The following is an 18,831-nucleotide window of genomic DNA, read 5'->3' on the forward strand; positions in this document are numbered from 1 at the left end:
ACAACAGATTACATGGATTTTGGAAAGTTTATTAAATTGGTTTGAACTTTGCAGTTGTCCCAAAGGACTGAAGCAGAGTACTTGAAAGTAAATTTACTCAGTTGGGTGTAACATTTGGATGGTGAAAGATGATTTTAATTGTGGAATATGGGAGGAACAGAGGATGGGTTGTTATGTAGTTTATGGGGTTTTGCTAAAAGCAGGCCCGCGGCCCAGCGGCCCACGGCCCACGGCCCGCCATGGCCCAGCGGCCCAGGACGGCTCGGCGGCCCGGCGGCCTGGAGGCCCGGTTGCCCACACAGTTTTGTTGTCCAGCAGTGAATCCACGTGCATGCACAGATTTCCATCGGGTTTGGGCGTGCAAATGAAAGACGGTGAATTCCAATTCGTTTACCATTTTAATAATCATTTCAATTCTTTTCGATCCTTTCTTTCGTTGCATGTTGATAAGTGAAAAACGTTGTCATTCTCTGTTGTTTTCGTCTGTTTACAACAACAAACAGAAACAAGGATTCAAATGATTAAAATGGTAAACGAATTCAAACTCGTCGTCGTCCATTTTGCACGCCCAAACCCGATGCAGATCTGTGCATGCACGTGGATTTACCACTGGACAAAAAAACTGTGGAAAATTAGGACCAGGCTACCGGGCCTCTGGGCCGCTGGGCCATGGCAGGCCGTGGGCCGCAGGCCACTGGGCCACTGGCCTGCTCTTAGCAAAACCCGTAGTTTATACACAAATGAACAAGTTTTAAATTTAACGTAAGAAAAGCGATAATAATTATAGGGTTGTTCACATTACATAATGTAAGGTCTGACCTCCCTTTCAGGCATAAGTTAATATTAATGTCAACGTTTTTGTTAGAATTTTACAACATACTACCTTGTATGGTTTTTTTGAAATTAAAACCATTGGTTAAGTTATTTCATCACGTGTGACATTAATGCTTTGGTGCGCTGTGAAAGACAATAGACACGACTTGGGCGTAAACGAGGGGCAGGGAATGTACTGGCAAGGTGCGGATAATACCCACCGCTGGTATGGACCACCAGATGAAGGGCCTCGGTAACTAGCAGAGGGGGTGCCTCATGCCTGTATTGGAAGGCGGGCATAGTTGCTGGCATAATGTCCTGGGGCCAAGTTTATCCAGTCCATCAAAGTAACAATATAACCCCTCCCTAATAGGGCTTCAGCACAGTGCTGAAGGGGTGTGGCAGGCAGCAATTCCCGCCCATAGTTTATTGAAGAGAACTATTAAATAGGTTACAATATGCTCATAAGTAAAATATACAAGAACCAGAAAGCAAAACGGGAAGGGGGGAGGGAGGGAGGGATTAAAATGCTGAGCAGAAAAAAAAAAAAACGAGTTGAGCCTTTGAAGTTTAAACCGATAGGGCTGATACGGCGGGAAGAATGAGAGAACCAAATGAGGTAGTCACGTTAGATCAACTGTTGCCATTTCTTGGGACCCTATTTGCAAACACAAACAATGATGCATTTGAGTCACATCTTTAAGGGTGTTGCGGGAAAAGGACGCACCAGCCCAACCTGTCTTGGCAGCTCATACAGGAAATGCAAAAGCCCTTGCAATTTTTCTTAAACTACTTGTAAGCTGGATTTCTTTTTGTTTAATAGCATTTAGTTTTTGAAGGGGAATAGTTGATCCTTTCCTAACAACATTATTTCAGGTTGACATGAATCAAACTTTTTCGAAGAATTAAATCATGGAGGAAGTTTCAGGAAATGTTTCCTGTGATTTGTGCTCAATATAAATTTTGAAACTAAAACTATTTCAGTTGTTGAAAAATCATCTCTATAAAAACCAGGAAAATTTGTTTGCCTTGATTGGATTTATTTACAAGCTGAGAAATTTCCATGGTAAAGTCCCATCCTAGCCACCAATCGCCACCAAGTTCACTTTACTTAAAAGGAAATCTTAAATGGACTGTTCTGGGTTTTTTTTTTCGTTGTAAACCTGAAATTCCCAATAAAACGGTTGAGGGGTTTTCCCTCACTGTTGTTTCTTTTCCGGTTGTCTCTGATTGGTTGTTAATTATGTCATCTGTTACTATTTTTATCGTTGCACACGTTCTCTATAAAATGGGACAGGAGATGCTGAGTAACCGCTCCATGTAATGGCTGTCCGTGACAGTTCTTTTATTCAGCAATCATGCACAAAGATGTGTTAGTTTTGCGAAGTTTGTGTAAGAACGGTGTGGTATGGCTGCGGGAAAGCGTACCTACAAAATCAAAGACAAGAATTTCGAGATAAAATTTGAACTAGACTCTCGCTATAAATTGTTGGAGAACATTGGCAATGGAGCTTATGGTGTCGTATGTTCCGCCATTGATACAAGGAATGACAGCAAAGTTGCTATCAAAAAAATCCCTCGAGCATTTGACGTGGTGACCACAGCGAAACGAACATACAGAGAGCTCAAGATATTGAAGCATTTCAAGCATGACAACATTATTTCAATTAAGAATATTCTCAAGCCGCCAGCTGATTTGGAGCAGTTTAATGATGTATATGTTGTGTTGGACTTGATGGAAACCGATCTACATCATATCATTCATTCACAACAACAGCTCACAGACGAACATGTAAGATACTTCCTCTATCAAATCCTACGCGGATTAAAGTACATTCATTCTGCAAAAGTGCTTCATCGGGATCTAAAACCAAGCAATTTATTAGTGAACGAAGATTGCGAATTGAAGATCGGGGACTTCGGGATGGCTCGTGGACTGTCGAGCTCACCTTCGGAACAGAAAAGGGTGATGACAGAGTATGTGGCTACCAGGTGGTACAGGGCGCCGGAATTGATGCTTTCACTCAACGAATATTCGGAAGCAATTGATATGTGGTCTGTAGGTTGCATTTTCGCAGAAATGCTCGGGAGGAAACATCTGTTCCCAGGGACAAACTATCTGAACCAGCTGCAGGTAGATTTAATTTGAGGCATAATTTAATATAAATTTTTAAGTACAATTAAAGGAAAGAGTTGAGACAATGCTGGTCAGAGATTCTAACCTTCCTATGCCCTTGCCAGAAGAAGGCAAGATGGCCAAAGCGGTTGGAAGGTGGGGGGAGGAAGAGGGTGTATATGGGGGAGGGAAGGGAACAAAAGTTGTGACTCACAAAACCTAATGTGCTACCTTGCAACATGTCTAGTGTGCTTACCTGTATCATCAACACTCTCGCTCTGTGTCCCAAAGTACGTACAGTTATACTGCTGTCACTTGATTGGTCCAGAGGTACTGATATCTGTTGGACCTTTCAAGCTTCTGTGTTCATCATCTTACTGTTTTGTTCGTTGGTATAAAATTATCCTATCGTTGATCAAATTAACTTAAATTGAATTGTCCAAACCAGAATAGCATTAAACTATTTCTAGTCTAATTTTTTTTCCTCACCTGTACCAGCTTATTCTCAGTGTAGTTGGAACACCTTCTGAAGAATTTATTCAGCGCATGGGAGCAGAACGCGTGAAGACTTACCTGAGACGACTACCAAAAAAGGAGCCTGTTCCTTTGGACAAACTTTATCCCAAGGACAATTTACATCCAGATGCTCTAGATTTGCTGGGGAGAATGCTAAAAATGGATCCAAGGGAGCGTATTTCAGTAGGTGATGCACTGGCTCACAAGTATTTGGAAAAATATCATGATGTTGAGGATGAACCTATCTGCTTTCCACCATTTGAATTTGACTTTGAGGATATTCCTTTCACCAAAGATGACCTTAAGGCAAGGATTCTTGAAGAAATTGAACAGTTCCACAAACAGAAATTGCTTGTGCTTTCTCCAGTCAGCGGCTCTCTAAGGGAGTTGCAATCAAGTCAAGTGTCATCGACTCAAGTTAGCTCAAGTGGAGAAAAGGAAATTGCAAAGAAAGGTTGCTTTTCTTTTAGAATGAATAAATGCTTTCAAACTTTTGGTTTAGCTATCAAAGATGAAGCTTTAGAACCTTAGTAATTGTCAGGTGTTTATTAGCAGTGCTTTGTTAAGGTTCCTGCAAACAAGAAAAGTGTTTCTGAGTCCCAACAAGGAAACATTTTTTTTACCACGAAGCATGAAATTAATGCAGAAACGGGTTTGTTTCTTGGAAAGAAAATTTAGCTTCTGCTACATTTTTTTGTGGGTATGTGCAAGTTCTAAAATACTTGGGGAAACAATGGTCCCAATGGTGTTTCATCATTGGTCCCAATGGTGTTTCATCATTTGCAGGAACAATAACGGGTCAATAGTGGCTCAACACTTGAGGTAAATTTTAGAACCAGTTAGCCCCATTCAGATGTGTCTTATTTGAAAAATATACTGTTTATTAATCCTAAATTGCCCCCATTGACCAATAAAATCTATTGGAGTCGCTGAGTTACCGGAGTCGGTGGGTTAACCAATTATTGACCACTGGGAGTGAGACTTTACAGATTTTACTCTGTTTTACGCCGGACGATTTTACACATCAACCGGGGGCGTCCTAGGGGCCTGAAGAGAGAATGGGTTAACACATCAACTCAGACACCTTTCTTTGTTTTATTGTTCAGGGGTTTCATCATTGACGCTGGTTCGACAGAAGATGGAGCAAAACTTGAAGAGGAAAAAGGAGAAAGTTGAAAACAAATGTAAGAAGTCCAAGGCTGCGAGAAGACAATCTGAAAACCAAAATGCAGAACCAAATACAACATCTCTGAGTGATAGTGACAGACAAATGTTAGAGAGATGGGAAAACATGAGAAAGCAGACAAAGCCTTTTATTCACCCAATAAGGAAATATATGAAAGAGCTACATGATATGAAAGAGGAGGTACTGAGTGAAGGTGCAAACACTAGCATGACGTCATCACAGACAATTTTGCCACCGGGAAGCAAGCTTCAGCAACAATTCCAGTTTACTCGGTTTGTTCCTCAGAACCAAGATGGAAATGTTGTAGGACTTAAAGCTGTTAAGGTACCAAGTCAAGAGTTACCGAGTGGGGGAGAGACTGCCGTTGCTCACACAAGTAAGTTTACGAGGCTCTTGTATGGTAGTCATAAACGTTATTGCATCTTTCAAGAAGATCAAAAGCCATGACAACAGACTGTTCTTTTTTGTTGAATAGGTGCTTTTCATGTTATCTCATGGCTTCCATGTGGACGAAAACAACAGAACTCTCCTTAGCTCCTTTTGTTCGGCCACCAGCATTTGAACATTACACCATTGTTCCCCATCTCCAGGGATTGCTTGTAAACCAGCTTTAGTTGCAAAATGGTAGTTTTTTCATTCTGACTAACTTATCCACAGCATAAACCCTTCATCAGAGGGAATTGGAATTATGTATGATATTGGTACAGTTGAACCTCAATTATCCGCACTTCGCTTATCCGGATTTGCTCCATTGCTAAGTGAAATTCCATACTCCGAGTTAGCTCAGTCAGCGTGGTTTGAAGAATACCAAGTAGATTAGCGTCAAAATGAATTCATCATGTCCACAAAACATAAGCGATCCATTCTTTCCATGAAGGATGAACAGTCTATTATTTTGCGATTAGAAAAAGGAACCAGCAAACTGATTTGAAGTCCTGAATTTTTTTATAGGCTTCTCTACGCAATTGCGAAAATTTTGTTTATAACTGCGAGGATCATCTAACTTATTCAGTTTTGTTTTTGACTCATAAATATTCATATTTTCAATTATCCGGACAATTCAGCCCAGCCCCGATGAGGGTAAAGGTACACGTTATTTAACGTCGGAAGTTCCTTTACTCTCTAGAGAGTACTCTCCCAGGAAGCCGACAGTGCGCTCATTTTACCCCCCTTATTCCATCAGTGCTTCGTTTTAAGGGTATTTAAAGCTACTTAGGCTACACTGAAAGGAAAGAAGTCGAAACAAGGATGTGAGATCCGGGGATCGAACTCAGGACCTTACGCACCAAGGCCATGCACTAACCGACAGTGTCACGCTTGCTCCTTGAGTCCGGATAATTGAGGTTCGAGGATATAGCGTAACTCCATCTTAGTTGATAAACCCATTTTTCGTTTCGTTTACTCTGTCTAACGTCGGGGTGATTTTATTCGTCAACTGGGGGGGGGGGGGGGGGAAAGGCCAAGGGCGTTTGAGGTGTCAATGTTCAACATCTCATCAATAATTCATGAACCTATCAGACTATCAAGACACCGTTGAAACATCACATGCATGAAGTTTACACTCGATAAAACACTCCTCATTAGAATTCTTTATAATTATAATTATAAAGAATAGCAATAAGGCCCATCTTATTTTTTTTTTTGTATTCTACTTTGAACCTCAGTTCAGACTCCTGAAGGACACATCCTTTGTGGAGTGTTTTTGAAGCCATTTAAAAAACTTGCAGCACATGTTTTGTCAGGTCTAAAAGCACTTGGCTACACCTTGTGTATTTAGACCCAATAATTCACTGCTGCTTGTTTTAATTTTACATAGTACTTTTAAGTGTCATTTTTTGTCAGCAGAATAGCATTTGTTAATTTTCCTCCTGTGTCTTAGTTGCAGGAAAACTGGTTCTTTTAGCACCAAAGCAGCTCCTATCTCTTCCTTGCTCTGGATTAAACTTGTCTGTTCCTGTTGCAACATCGCAAATAAGAACAATCCCACAAGCTTCCACATTGCAAGCCCCTATACCACAAATACAAACCACCAGCACAGGAAATGATGATTCTCACATAAAAGTGAAGGCTGCAAACAACAAGACAGGAAACTCAGTTGGAGCACATCTCTTATCTTCTATTGAAACAGACGTCCAAAATTCTTCTAGTGGTATTTCATGTCAGAAAACAGTTGTTTCATCAGTTGTTTCATCAATGGCACCATCAATGTTAGTACCAACAAATTCTTCCACAACTGCAGCTTCTTTACCAGTAAGAACAAAACACAGTGGTATCCAACAAATTTCAACATCCTCTTGTACAAATTCACCTTCAGTTTCATTAAGCAGATGTTTAACCAATACAGCAAGCTCTTCATTGAACAGCTTGGCCCCTCAACAACAAACCATGGAAATTGACTCCATTAGAAGTGCAGCATCTGTTGGCAAAGTTAAAGACCACATCTCAAATCAATCATCTACTTTTGTGACAAGTGATATGCAGACCACACAGTCTGCACCTGCTATTAATTCAAGAAACGTTTCATCAAACTTGATGCCCTCGTCCAATGAAGCGTCATTGTTAACACCAGAAGTAAACATGTCAGCAAAGGTAACACAATCAACAAGCAACTGTTTTACATCAAATGCAAATGTGGGGGTTCAAATTCCATTGAGCATAGCAGTAGAAACAGTAACCAATGCCCCAGTCAATTCAATGCAGGAACAAGCCATGATTCAGTCAACTGCAAATCCATCAATGGACCATCTGTTACCCTCAGATGCGAAGGGAGACAAAACCTGCCCACTTGTCAACTCATCAGTATCATCAGTTAATTCCATGAGGTCACCAGCTCCACTTGACACAAGTCTGGGTTTACATGCTTACCGCGATGACACAAAAGCAACATCCTTGATGAGCCCAGGAAGTCTTCAGTCAATTCTGCAATCAATGCTTAGTCAGGCAGAAGCTCAGTTGCTTTGGAATGCAATGCTAAGCTCCCCAATGGCGACATCTCCGATTTTTAACCAGGCAGACTCGTCAAACAACACTGCTACAGCGACAAGCATGTCAGCAGATTCCCATCCCAAGACATCTCCAGTCGTGCAAGGATCTGGACAGTTTGCATCACAGCCAATCCCTACAATTGCGTCTCAAAGTGCGACTACAGAGGCAACTTGTGACATGATCACAGGATGTGTTCAGGATGCTTTCAGTGACCTTAACGTACAAGGAGTTTCTGAATCAGATAGATTGGCAGAACAAGTAATTTTCTCCAGTATGTTATCTTCCAAGGCAAAAGGCAGCGGCTATGGTTTAGGGATCAACATAAATGAACTTCTGAATGATGCTGGAATCTTACAAGATGCCTTTAACCTGTAAGTTTTACTTGTTAACCAGTAAATTTCATATACATGGGTAGTTTGTCTGTTCCCCTTTCTTGTAGAGAGTGGTTTAGGCTCCTTTTGCAGATTAGGGCCAACCTGGGCATGGTGGGCATGCTAGAAAATTAAGTTGGTAATTCCCTTCTTTCCTTTTTACTATGTCCGGCATTTGTTTCCTAGATTTCTGTGAGCATTATATCTTTTACTTTTGCAATCGCCTTGTTTAAATGGAAGTTGGCTACCAACTTAAAGACTTTCCCTTAGTCCAGTCAGCTCAAACATGTAGATGGAAGACCATTCCTCCCCTTGGCATGCTGGGGTGCAGGGATGGCGCAGTGATGAGAGCACTCGCCTCCCACCAATGTGGCTCGGGTTTGATTCCCAGACTCGGCGTCGTATGTGGGTTGAGTTTGTTGGTTCTCTACTCTGCACCAAGAGGTTTTCTCCGGGTACTCCGGTTTCCCCTCTCCTCAAAAACCATAAGTTGATTTGATTTGCGTTAACTTGTTAATTTCAATTTACAGTGTCCCCGATTAGTGCTCTATGGCGCTAGAAGATTAGACACTTAAATAAAGTTCCTTTCCTTTCCTTTCCCTTTCTTTTCTGTCTTCATTTTATGTAGAACCTGTTTGTGATAGAAAAGGCAGCAGGTATTTGAATGACCTCTGGAATGAAATTGGCTGCCCATTTCGTACACAAAATAATTTATATCTTTACTCCATTTCATTCTCTTAGTTCTAGCCCTTACAAAGACCCTTGCATCACTCTTCCTCCTGGCAGTTTACCAAACAGCCCATCATTATCAGCATCGCTGCTATCTGATTGGCTGGATGGCAAAGACATGCTCCCAACAGACATGGATGAAATACAGAAGGAGCTTGAGTCGAACTCCGTGTTTGCACTGTTTCAAGAGATGGATGATGTTTCATAGCACAAAATTACAGAATCCAGTTGTAGACAATAATTTTATTTGAAGTGAACTCTAGCATACAATGCACAGCAGTCCTGGGATAAGTTTACCAATGGTCTCAACAAATGTTTAGGCTTGATTTTGCTTTTCTTGTGACGAGAAATTTACATGTACATAGATTGATATAAGAAAACTACTGCACTTACAACTATAACAAAAAAAAGCAAAAGTTCTACTGTACATCAAAACTTTAGTGAAGGTATAACTGTGCAGTCATGGCACATGTGAAGTTTCAGCTACATGTAGCCTACTGGGATTTTCATAATTCTGCGGAATTGATCTTCAAGCGTCAACAGCCAAACTGCGTTTCGGCTTCCATCAAACAAACTTCTGACGCCAAGCTAAGAGTTGATCGGAAACCACAGATATTCAAATTAATTATTGATGCATGACATACACTGTACATGTAACTGACCTACCAATCAGCATCTTTGGTTTCCACTGTAATTCGAACATTTGAACTAGACGCCAATGGAAAGCGGTGGAATCTCTATGAATCTTTTTTACTAAGAACCTCTAAAACTCCAAGTCACTCTCTGGAGGTGGAGTTGATCTTCCCAGCTATGTTCAGAAATTTGATGCATGGAAGGCAAAACACAGATTGCCGCTTAGCACTTGAAGGTGAGATTTCACAGAATGATAAAAGTTGCCGTAGAGGAGGCATGGTTTTTGAGTGGTTGTAAGGAGTGTTAACCCATTGACTCTTAAACTGCACCCCCCCCCCCCCCCCCAATTACTAGGGAGCTTTAGCAACGACAACGGCGAAGGCAACGAAAACGTCATTACAAGAACAAAAGCTGTGCATGCTCTGCACATGCATTTTTCATTTTTGTCCATTTCTTTGCCATGGTCAGCAAAACAGCAACGTGAAATAGTCCAATTTGAGGTTTTATGGAGGACATCAACACTTGGAGATCAATTTTCATTTTTCTCCCCTAAATTATGCACCGCTCATAACATTTTCATTCCTGAGGGACTGCCATACTTTTATCATATTAAAAAGCTTGGAATAGTCGTAAAGAGATTACAATATTGAGAATTTATGTTTTGAGATGACGTTCTCGTCGTCAAAGCTCCCTAATGAGTAAAATCGTCTGGCATTAGACAGATTAAAATTTATTAAGTCTCCCTCCCAGGGTTCCATGGGTTAAGCAATAGCATTTGTTGGTAACAGAAGACAAGAAATGGTCTTTTCTTGTTCTTGGGAAATACTCATTGTTTTGCTGATGATTCTAAATAAAATTCCTTTCATAAGATTTAAAACAGTTTGCAAAACAAGTGTGGTTTCATCAAGGCAGAGTGATCTGGTCATGCTGAAAAATGTTGGTATAATAATAAGGGAGGTACCACTACTCTCCAACGCATTTTTTCCCTCCCCTACCCCAATTGTTCCTATGGACATGAAAAAGGAAAATTGTTATCTGTTCTTCTCAAAATATCAACCCTAGAGGCAAAGCAAAAAAGAAAAGTAATGGGCTTGTAGGGGTAGTGTAGAGATACTAAAATGATCTTTTAGGGGTAGTGTAGAAAAAAAAAACCGGAAACGGGATTGGCGTGGTGCCCACCCCTGCCGTGAGTTGCGACAGATGTTGTAAGTTATGGAAGAAGCTAATGAAAAAGGTGCCTTCGGGTTGCCTTCGACTTCGGCCGGCCTCTTGTCTTGTCTTGTCTTGTAGAGGGCAGAGTTTTAAGGATGGTGCCTCCTAATTAACAATATTTTTGCCCCGGTGTGTGATTATGCAGGAAATGTAGATCTTAACAAGTGTTATTGAAATCCAAAAAGAAAATTGGGGGTAACCACGCATTTTTCAAAGATAATTCATGAATAATAATTATTTGTAAAAAGCTTTGAAATACAAAGCAATATATGACATTCTTTCTCAAATTGAAGCTTAATTATCTCTCAAAAATGCATGCTTACCCCCAATTTTCGTTTTGGATACCAAGAGTACTTACTAAGATCTACTTTCTCCGGATAGTTTCAAACCGCGCAAAAGTATCCCTGTATTAGTAAGCATCACCGATAGGAAATCTGAGTATCTCAAGATGCACAGAATGTATGCGCAATAACAATAGTAGGCACCGTCCTTAATTAATGATTGCAAATACCAATTAGAATTAGTCAAGTGCCTATGAGACAGTCAATTGTTGACAACATTGCAGAATTTAAGAAAGACGAGCGATAGAGCATTTCAATGAATTAGGAGGTTGCAGTCTGATTGGCAGACAGTGAAAAAATCTTTCCTGCAGAATTGATGAAAACAAAAATACTCATTTAGATTTTTAAGAAAATAGTTTGTATTTTCAATATACTCAATTTTTTACTATTGTACAAAAGGTTATGTTAGTAACTATTAAAATTCATGTTGTAGGAGCTGTATTTTCTTTCTTCTTTTTCTTTGCTCTTGCCATCGGAAGTGCCGGCAGTTTAAACCGTGTCCTGTAACAGAGTTTAAGATGGAATCACTTAAAGCAAACAAACACTCCAGGAAGGGGGGGCTAATATATCACAAGTATCAGTGAACCATGCCATCAATTCATAGCCACTTCTTTTTATAAAGACCAAGTTTGCACAAGTCTTCTGTAGCTGACAGAGGCAGGGCATCCAAAATCTATTTAGCATAAGACCACAGCTTGGACATCCATAAGGAATTTTTCTTCCTTTTTCACTTTATTGAAAAAAAAAGTGTTATGGATTTTTATAGGATACAGAATTTGAAACAAACTTACTGACATGTGAGGCACAATGGAATGAACTGGCAATAAACTGCATAAAAAAAAGAAAAAAATTTGATCATTACAGGTTGTACTAAGCTAGCATAAATAGAGGATATTATATGGCCACGTTGAGATACGAGATTTCTCTTCCAGTGTTCAAAAATATTTCATGAGTAAATCTAAAGGCATCGAAAAGGAGCAATTTTCACATGTAACCGCAGCAACAGTGATCTTTTCACATGAGAAAATAATATGTTTTCTTGTGAAAGTTCACTTGGTATTTCATTGGTGTTTATGTAATTAAGTCTTTTCTCTTTTTGTTATGCTACTGCACATGATTCCCTCATTATTATAGTCTAGATAATTATAAGGTGGGATGAGTGGATGGTACTTACTTGATAAACACACTGAACACACAAATCCTATGTCTACCAGCCGTCTGTGACAGAAACATGCTGCCCTGTAGTCAATATGCAAGGATGATGGAAGAACCAGTTGCTCACGTACAGAAGGCTCAGGCAGAAATACCCACTGAAAAATACAGAATAATGAAGAGTGACATAGAGTCCCTGATTACCGGGTTACAAAAAATAGCAAACCTGAAAAGGTTACAAAACAAACAACAAAACTACTACACATTGCTTACCAGTAGATACTGAAGTAAAGCTAGAGTCTGTGGCACTTTCAGATACATTCCACCTGTTATATCTGCTGCCTACACACCAATAACAATAACAATATTAAAAGAATTGATTGCATGTGAGGGTTTCTGACAGGACCAGCCCTTGGTTGTTTGAAAAGTGGATAGCCCCTTTCTGTTGTATACTTAAAACTCACTATCCAAGTGAAAAGTGGTAGTTAGCGAAGCTATCCATAGGATAGTATTTATCCAATGGATTTCAAAAAAAAATAATGTGCATGTTCTAACAGTGTACCTTTGGTCCCAAGCAAATAATTCCATCTCAAAAGGACTTAAAAAGAAAAATATTTTAACAATTTGATTGGTTTGGAACAGCCAGCCTGGTGGTGACTGTCCTGGATTTCTTTAGTTAGAAATGGATTTCCTTATTGATGACTTTTTTGAGAGAGCTGTAAGTCGTTATTTCATAAACTATTTTTGCTTGTTTGTCTAGTTTCTGTTGACCACTGAACAGATCTGTAAGCTACTGGGTGGGGCTAAGTTATAGATGAAGATCTGGTAATATCCAATTAGTCCTTCCAATGAGTATTTGTCAAACTACTTTATTCTTTGTTACACACCTGTTGCAAGAACCCAGAATGGTCATCCAGGACACAAGCATCAATTACAATGTTCTGAAAAGGAAATCCTAGCACATGTAAGAAGTACTGTCTTTGCAAAAGAAGATGATATGGGTCAAAACACAGAGCTACTTAATTATAAGCTTGGTGAAAAACAGGGTTCCTTATATGAAGCAGTCCAGTCCTAATAAAAACAAATTGCTCTTTTATTTCCTTTTGATTTAGTCAGAAATTAATGTAAAAATAAGTTCTGAGGTTGGAAGGAATGTAGCAGGGAAGGAAAACGTATGGCGAACAAGAAACTAAACAAAGAACAACATGCGGGAAGAAGCTCCACTTTGTCAAATAACTTACACTCTTTTGTGCAGCAAATATACAATTCATTATGGGCATATATTGAGCTGATACATCTGGTGCAGCTTTCAGTACCTGTAGTAAAACAAGCTTGAAGAATAGACTTTTTGACAGAGAACAACTTATGTATGTTGCTCAAAACATAAGTAAACTAGGACGTTTTATTATTAGCCGTTTACAAAGGGCAAAGAGATTTAACCACTTTTATTCTCACCAAAATGCGTGATTTGAGTTTTTGTCCAACTGAAAGAAAAAAAAAGCAGTTACTATTTCTTTGAAATACCATACATATGAGGGGAAAAAATCAAAACTACATGAATGTGTTGTAGATACATTAATTTGATATTAAGTTTTGCACCACACATTGCTCTCACCATTGCTCTCTCAGTCCTTCTTAAAATTGCTAGCAATTTTGAGAAGGACTGAGAGAGCAATGGTGAGAGCAATGTGCGGTGCAAAAGTGATGGAGAAAAAGAGGATAGAGGACCTGATGGAGATGTTGGGATTGAAGGAAACAGTGGTTCAGATGGCAAAGGCAAATGGAGTGAGATGGTACGGGCATGTGTTGAGGAGGGATGATAGGCATGTTCTGAGAAAAGCATTGGAGTTGGGAACCAGGACTGGTGCAGTGGTTAGAACACTCAGTCCCACCTACCACCAATGTGGTCCAGGTTTCATTCCAAGAATCAATATCATATGTTGGTTGGGTTTGTTGTTTCTTTACTCTGCTGCGAGAGATTTTCCTTCATGTACACCAGTTTTCCCAACTCCTCAAAAACCAAAAATTTCATTTGATTTTCGTTAATTTGTTGATTTCAGTTTACTTGTCCCCAATTAGTGCTCCAGCACTAGAAGACTAGCCAAATAAAGTTCCTTTCCTTTATCTCCATCACTTTTGCACCACACATTGCTCTCACCATTGCTCTCTCAGTCCTTCTTAAAATTGCTAGCAATTTTGAGAAGGACTGAGAGAGCAATGGTGAGAGCAATGTGCGGTGCAAAAGTGATGGAGAAAAAGAGGATAGAGGACCTGATGGAGATGTTGGGATTGAAGGAAACAGTGGTTCAGATGGCAAAGGCAAATGGAGTGAGATGGTACGGGCATGTGTTGAGGAGGGATGATAGGCATGTTCTGAGAAAAGCATTGGAGTTCAAAGTGAAGGGCAAGAGGAAGTGAGGATGACCAAAGAAGACGTGGAAGATGGAAGTGGAGAAGGAGAGCAAGAGCGTTGGTTTGGAGGAAAAGGACGCCATGAATCGAGCGAGATGGAGAGATTGCTGACAAAGTGGGGTAAATCTGGCCACCCCTGTTTACGGGGATAAACCCGGATCAAAATTGGATTGATTGATGATTGATTGATATCATCACTATGTTAAACAAAAGGGGTGTAGTTTTGGGGACCAGGACTGGTGCAGTGGTTAGAACATTCAGTCCCACCTACCACCAATGTGGTCCAGGTTTCATTCCAAGAATCAATATCATATGTTGGTTGGGTTTGTTGTTTCTTTACTCTGCTGCGAGAGATTTTCCTTCATGTTCACCAGTTTTCCCAACTCCTCAAAAACCAAAAATTTCATTTGATTTTCGTTAATTTGTTGATTTCAGTTTACTTGTCCCCAATTAGTGCTCCAGCACTAGAAGACTAGCCAAATAAAGTTCCTTTCCTTTATTCATGGATAAATTGAGAAGTGCTTTGGTTTGTGATTGTTCAAAACAAATCTCTCACATAATACTAGCAGTTACCAGAATGTGAAAGATGTAAATGCCTATATTTACCTGGGCATTCTTTCTCAGCTCTATGAATATCTACAACATGTTTTTGTTAAGTAGACTTATGAGGGAAACAAAAATGTTATTGGACTTAAAATATAATTACAGGAATAACAAGCCAGTTGCCTGGCAACAGGACAACTGGAAAATCAGGCAGGATTCGAACCTACCATAACATAAGTTACACTGGCTACAGAGGACATTTTTGGTCCTTTCCTCCTTTGACCTAATGCCAGGCAACCACCTCTAGCTTATCATCTTCCTCAATGGTATTTTACACCATAAAACATAAATAGTTGTAATTGAACATATATAGTAATTAATTGGGTCATGAGAACATGCAGCTCCGTTGTAACAGTTTAAAGCACTTGTACACCGATGAGAAAAATGCCAAAAGATACAGCATAGGGCCATTGTTAAGCTACTTGCAAGGAGAGTTGGCGGAACTTCAGAACTGGTGTCACCTTGAGGATAAAGAGAGCTTAGATTAGCCCATACTATTTATCAAACATATCTTAAATACCTAGTGTATAGGTATTCCACTGATTGGCAGGACTTTCAATAAAATTTCAAGTTGGCTGCTAGTTTCAGCTATAGTAACTGACTGTATCAACAAGAGATCTAACAGCCCGTTTCACTGTGATGGGTGTCCATTTTTAAAAGAATGCTCCCAAAAAAACCACATTTAATTGTCAAAATGAGTTTTAATCTTAGGTTTAAAAGGATCTGCCTTTAGTTTTTCAGTTCAGAGAAAAAACTAGCTGACTTCACTGAGTGAAGTAGCCAACACTTTTTGTCGGCTGTCAGTACTTATGAAAACAGGAGGAAGTGTGACCCAGTCGTTAGGATGCTGGCTTTGAGGTGTGAAACTCCCGGGTTCAAGACCTGTTCTGACCACTCATTGAATTCACTCCTGGTAGTCCCTGGTTCAACTTCTCAGCTGCACTTGTAAATAGCCAACTGGTTTGCCTCCGGCCAGTTGGGATTCTTAGCAGTTTTTGTTCTGTTCTGTCATTTTGTTGATTGTGTTTCATTGGCCCTGAAAAGCCCCTACGGGGAGAGGTCAAGTTATATATGTGTGTATGTAAAACCACTGTATTGGCATTTGAGAATGAATCTGGAGGTTACAACTGAAAGTAATGGAGAGGTTTTGAATAAAAGCAATCCTTACCTGTAGAGACATCTGTGGGCAACAAAGTTTTAAGTTCTGTGATAATAGCATCATTTACATCAGCAAAACCTTCATACTTGCCATCTGCAGGAATATCTTTCTCGGTAGCATCAGTAACAATATGACTGTCTTCTTTTGGGAACACAAACTTACTGTTCCAAACAAGAAAAAAGACACCCGCTCAAATAATCGTTTCAGAGGTAAATGAGCTACATGTAGAAGACTCGTTAATTGAATGGTTGACTGAGTGATTGTTTCATTGACTTAAATCTTGACTGGGCTAGATTGCCGAATACCTGGCCACCTAATTTGCATATGAATTGCTACACACCTTGTTCTTCAAAGGATGCTGCTAAAAGAATACAATAGTGGCCGGGTATTCTGCAACTGCTCCCATGACTGTCTTAATTTTATTCAAAAACATTACCTTGTGCTTGTGTGAGATATTATGAATGATAGACAGTTGTTGTGTTTCATCATCAAATGTGCATTACAAAATACCATAAGACTGTCCACACAATGCGTCAAACTGATCTGCAAAATTAGACATACATATATAAGGGCCTTTTCACCTGGAGGTAGGGGACCACCAGAAGGTGTTTTACCCCTTCTTGGTGGGGTAATTAATCTCTCCATACAATATCTCTTTTTCTTGATCGCATTCACATGAGAAGTTGGGTGCCCCAACGAGGCAGGTTGCCCCTGTTAGCCTGACCAAGTAAAAAGCCAATCTAGCGCAAGCAAACTAAACTCCAACTAGTAACAGTAATTAGTTTGTGGTTTCATGTCACTTCTGATTGGTTGCTGCACAATGGGAAATGTCAAAATTAAATCAACGTGCTACAGAAGATCTTTGATTTCTATTTGTTTGCAATCCATCGCAAAGACAAATTCAAACTCTCAATTTCGGCGACTGTGTCAAACTGTTCCTATCTCTTCCCACGCAATACCCTTTCATGATTCTTTTCAAAAGATGATGACATAAATTGCAATAAACATCACCCTTTCAGTTTTCACCTTTTGGCTGTTGAAATGCAAAGCACTTTTTCTGTCATGCAAATAACTGATGCAACGACTTGTTAAGTAAGTGAACATTGAATCTATTCAATCAGAAAGGGATACCACGGCTGCTGGCTAAGAAAATTTTTTCGGAGCCCTTCAGGCTTCCAACATTAAAAGTTTTTGACTACAGGTAAGGGGGTACTTCACCCACCTCCATGTGAACAGGCCCTAAGTTAATTAGAGGAAAGGTGGAACCCTAGATTGAACATCCACCATTATGTTACTACCACTATCATCGTCATCATCGTCACTATCATAATCAGCATCGCTGGCAATGATTTCCCAACATCAGAACCATCAGCATGCATTACTGTGCATGCAATTAAATAGACGAGTTCACACTCTTGAGTGCATCGATCATGGGTTAATCAGGGCAACATGGCGGGTAATTCAAAGCAAAATATACATATTTTGAACATGACTCTACTTTAGAGACTTCTCCCTTCATAAACCAAACAAATAAGTTCAAGTTCACAACTGAGAAGAACTGGACTTGGTATCTATTCTTTGGAATTCCTAAAAATTGCTTTTTTTGTCTCCATACATTCTCTGCAATTTTTTGCCTTTGGAATATTACAGGAAATGTATGGCAAAAACTTTGTTTTATAAAATAATTTCTAACTTCCATACAAACCTTCGAATTTCTCTCCATCTTGCCCTGATTACCCATGATGCACTCAATAGCGTGGACTTGTCTATTTGCAACAATAAACCATTACTTAATTTAATTATAATTAAATTCAGAGAAATAAAATCGAAGCTGGAGTCTCCAAGATACCAGACCAAAGTATCAAGGTATCAGTCACTGTTCCACCGACTCTGTTCACATAGCGTGTGGTTTCTTTAATGCTCCCTGTGAGTGTCCTAGGTAAGCCGTGTCCTATATGCATCGAACAAAAGCCGCACTGACCTGTTCTTCGCACGCTTGGGTTTTTACATTAGCAATTCTTCCCCACCACACAGGATTGGCATCAAGAATAACCAAAAGGAGATTTGAAATGTTCTCTTAATATAAAAAAAAAAACAAAGTATGGACAATGCAATCTTGTAAAGAGATGGTAAAAGAATATACAATAAATTGAACGCACCATCCGCCATGTTGAATCATTCATAGTGCTGGTCATGTAAGGAACCACGTACTCTCTCATCCTCCCTCCATGCGTTACTACTGAGTCACGCATTCCTTCATGAAAAATGTACTGCTTTGAGGGAGTCCCCAATAGGGTTTTCAGGATCCGGGTTTTGGCCTTTTTGGAATCTTAAGAAATATGTCATACGGGACGCAGGATTTAGCGTTATTACGAAGCGGGATCCGGGAAATCGTCAGTTGTAAAGCCCCGAGATCCGGGATTTCAGGCGGTGAAAAAATAAATAGCAACGGCATCGACGGACACTACCGGAATTCTCCACCGCGCTGACATGTGCCTTTTGTGACCCCTATGGCGTGATTTTTGTCGTGAACTTTGGCCGTAATAAGATCCAGTTACACAAAGGCCTCGTGACCTTTATTAACCTTTATTAATTGTAACCAC

At 39.8% G+C, this 18,831-nt stretch overlaps 2 protein-coding genes across 3 annotated transcripts; one reads left to right on the forward strand and one right to left on the reverse strand.

Moving 5' to 3' along the window:
* Positions 1-2,126: 2,126 nt before the first annotated feature.
* On the forward strand, positions 2,127-10,736 carry LOC137974895 (uncharacterized). Its single transcript, XM_068821901.1, has 5 exons — positions 2,127-2,947; positions 3,428-3,899; positions 4,552-5,007; positions 6,511-7,987; positions 8,729-10,736. Exons 1-5 carry the CDS (start codon positions 2,222-2,224, stop codon positions 8,922-8,924), a joined length of 3,327 nt encoding a protein of 1,108 aa, XP_068678002.1. The 5' UTR covers positions 2,127-2,221; the 3' UTR covers positions 8,925-10,736.
* A 501-nt stretch (positions 10,737-11,237) lies between these two features.
* LOC137974896 (general transcription factor IIH subunit 3-like) lies at positions 11,238-18,436 on the reverse strand. 2 transcript variants are annotated; one of them, XM_068821902.1, is made up of 13 exons: positions 18,388-18,436; positions 18,210-18,304; positions 16,665-16,771; positions 16,238-16,389; positions 15,468-15,530; positions 15,073-15,102; positions 13,510-13,538; positions 13,296-13,370; positions 12,942-12,995; positions 12,328-12,396; positions 12,077-12,212; positions 11,694-11,730; positions 11,238-11,403 (listed from the first exon to the last, which is right to left on the reverse strand). In XM_068821902.1, exons 1-13 carry the CDS (start codon positions 18,395-18,397, stop codon positions 11,325-11,327), a joined length of 936 nt encoding a protein of 311 aa, XP_068678003.1. In that variant the 5' UTR covers positions 18,398-18,436; the 3' UTR covers positions 11,238-11,324. The 2 variants fall into 2 exon arrangements, with proteins under 2 accessions (XP_068678003.1, XP_068678004.1); XM_068821903.1 differs by lacking the exon at positions 13,296-13,370.
* Positions 18,437-18,831: the final 395 nt, after the last annotated feature.

This window comes from Montipora foliosa, chromosome 11 (genome assembly GCF_036669935.1).
Source record: "Montipora foliosa isolate CH-2021 chromosome 11, ASM3666993v2, whole genome shotgun sequence".
Lineage (NCBI taxonomy): Eukaryota > Metazoa > Cnidaria > Anthozoa > Scleractinia > Acroporidae > Montipora > Montipora foliosa.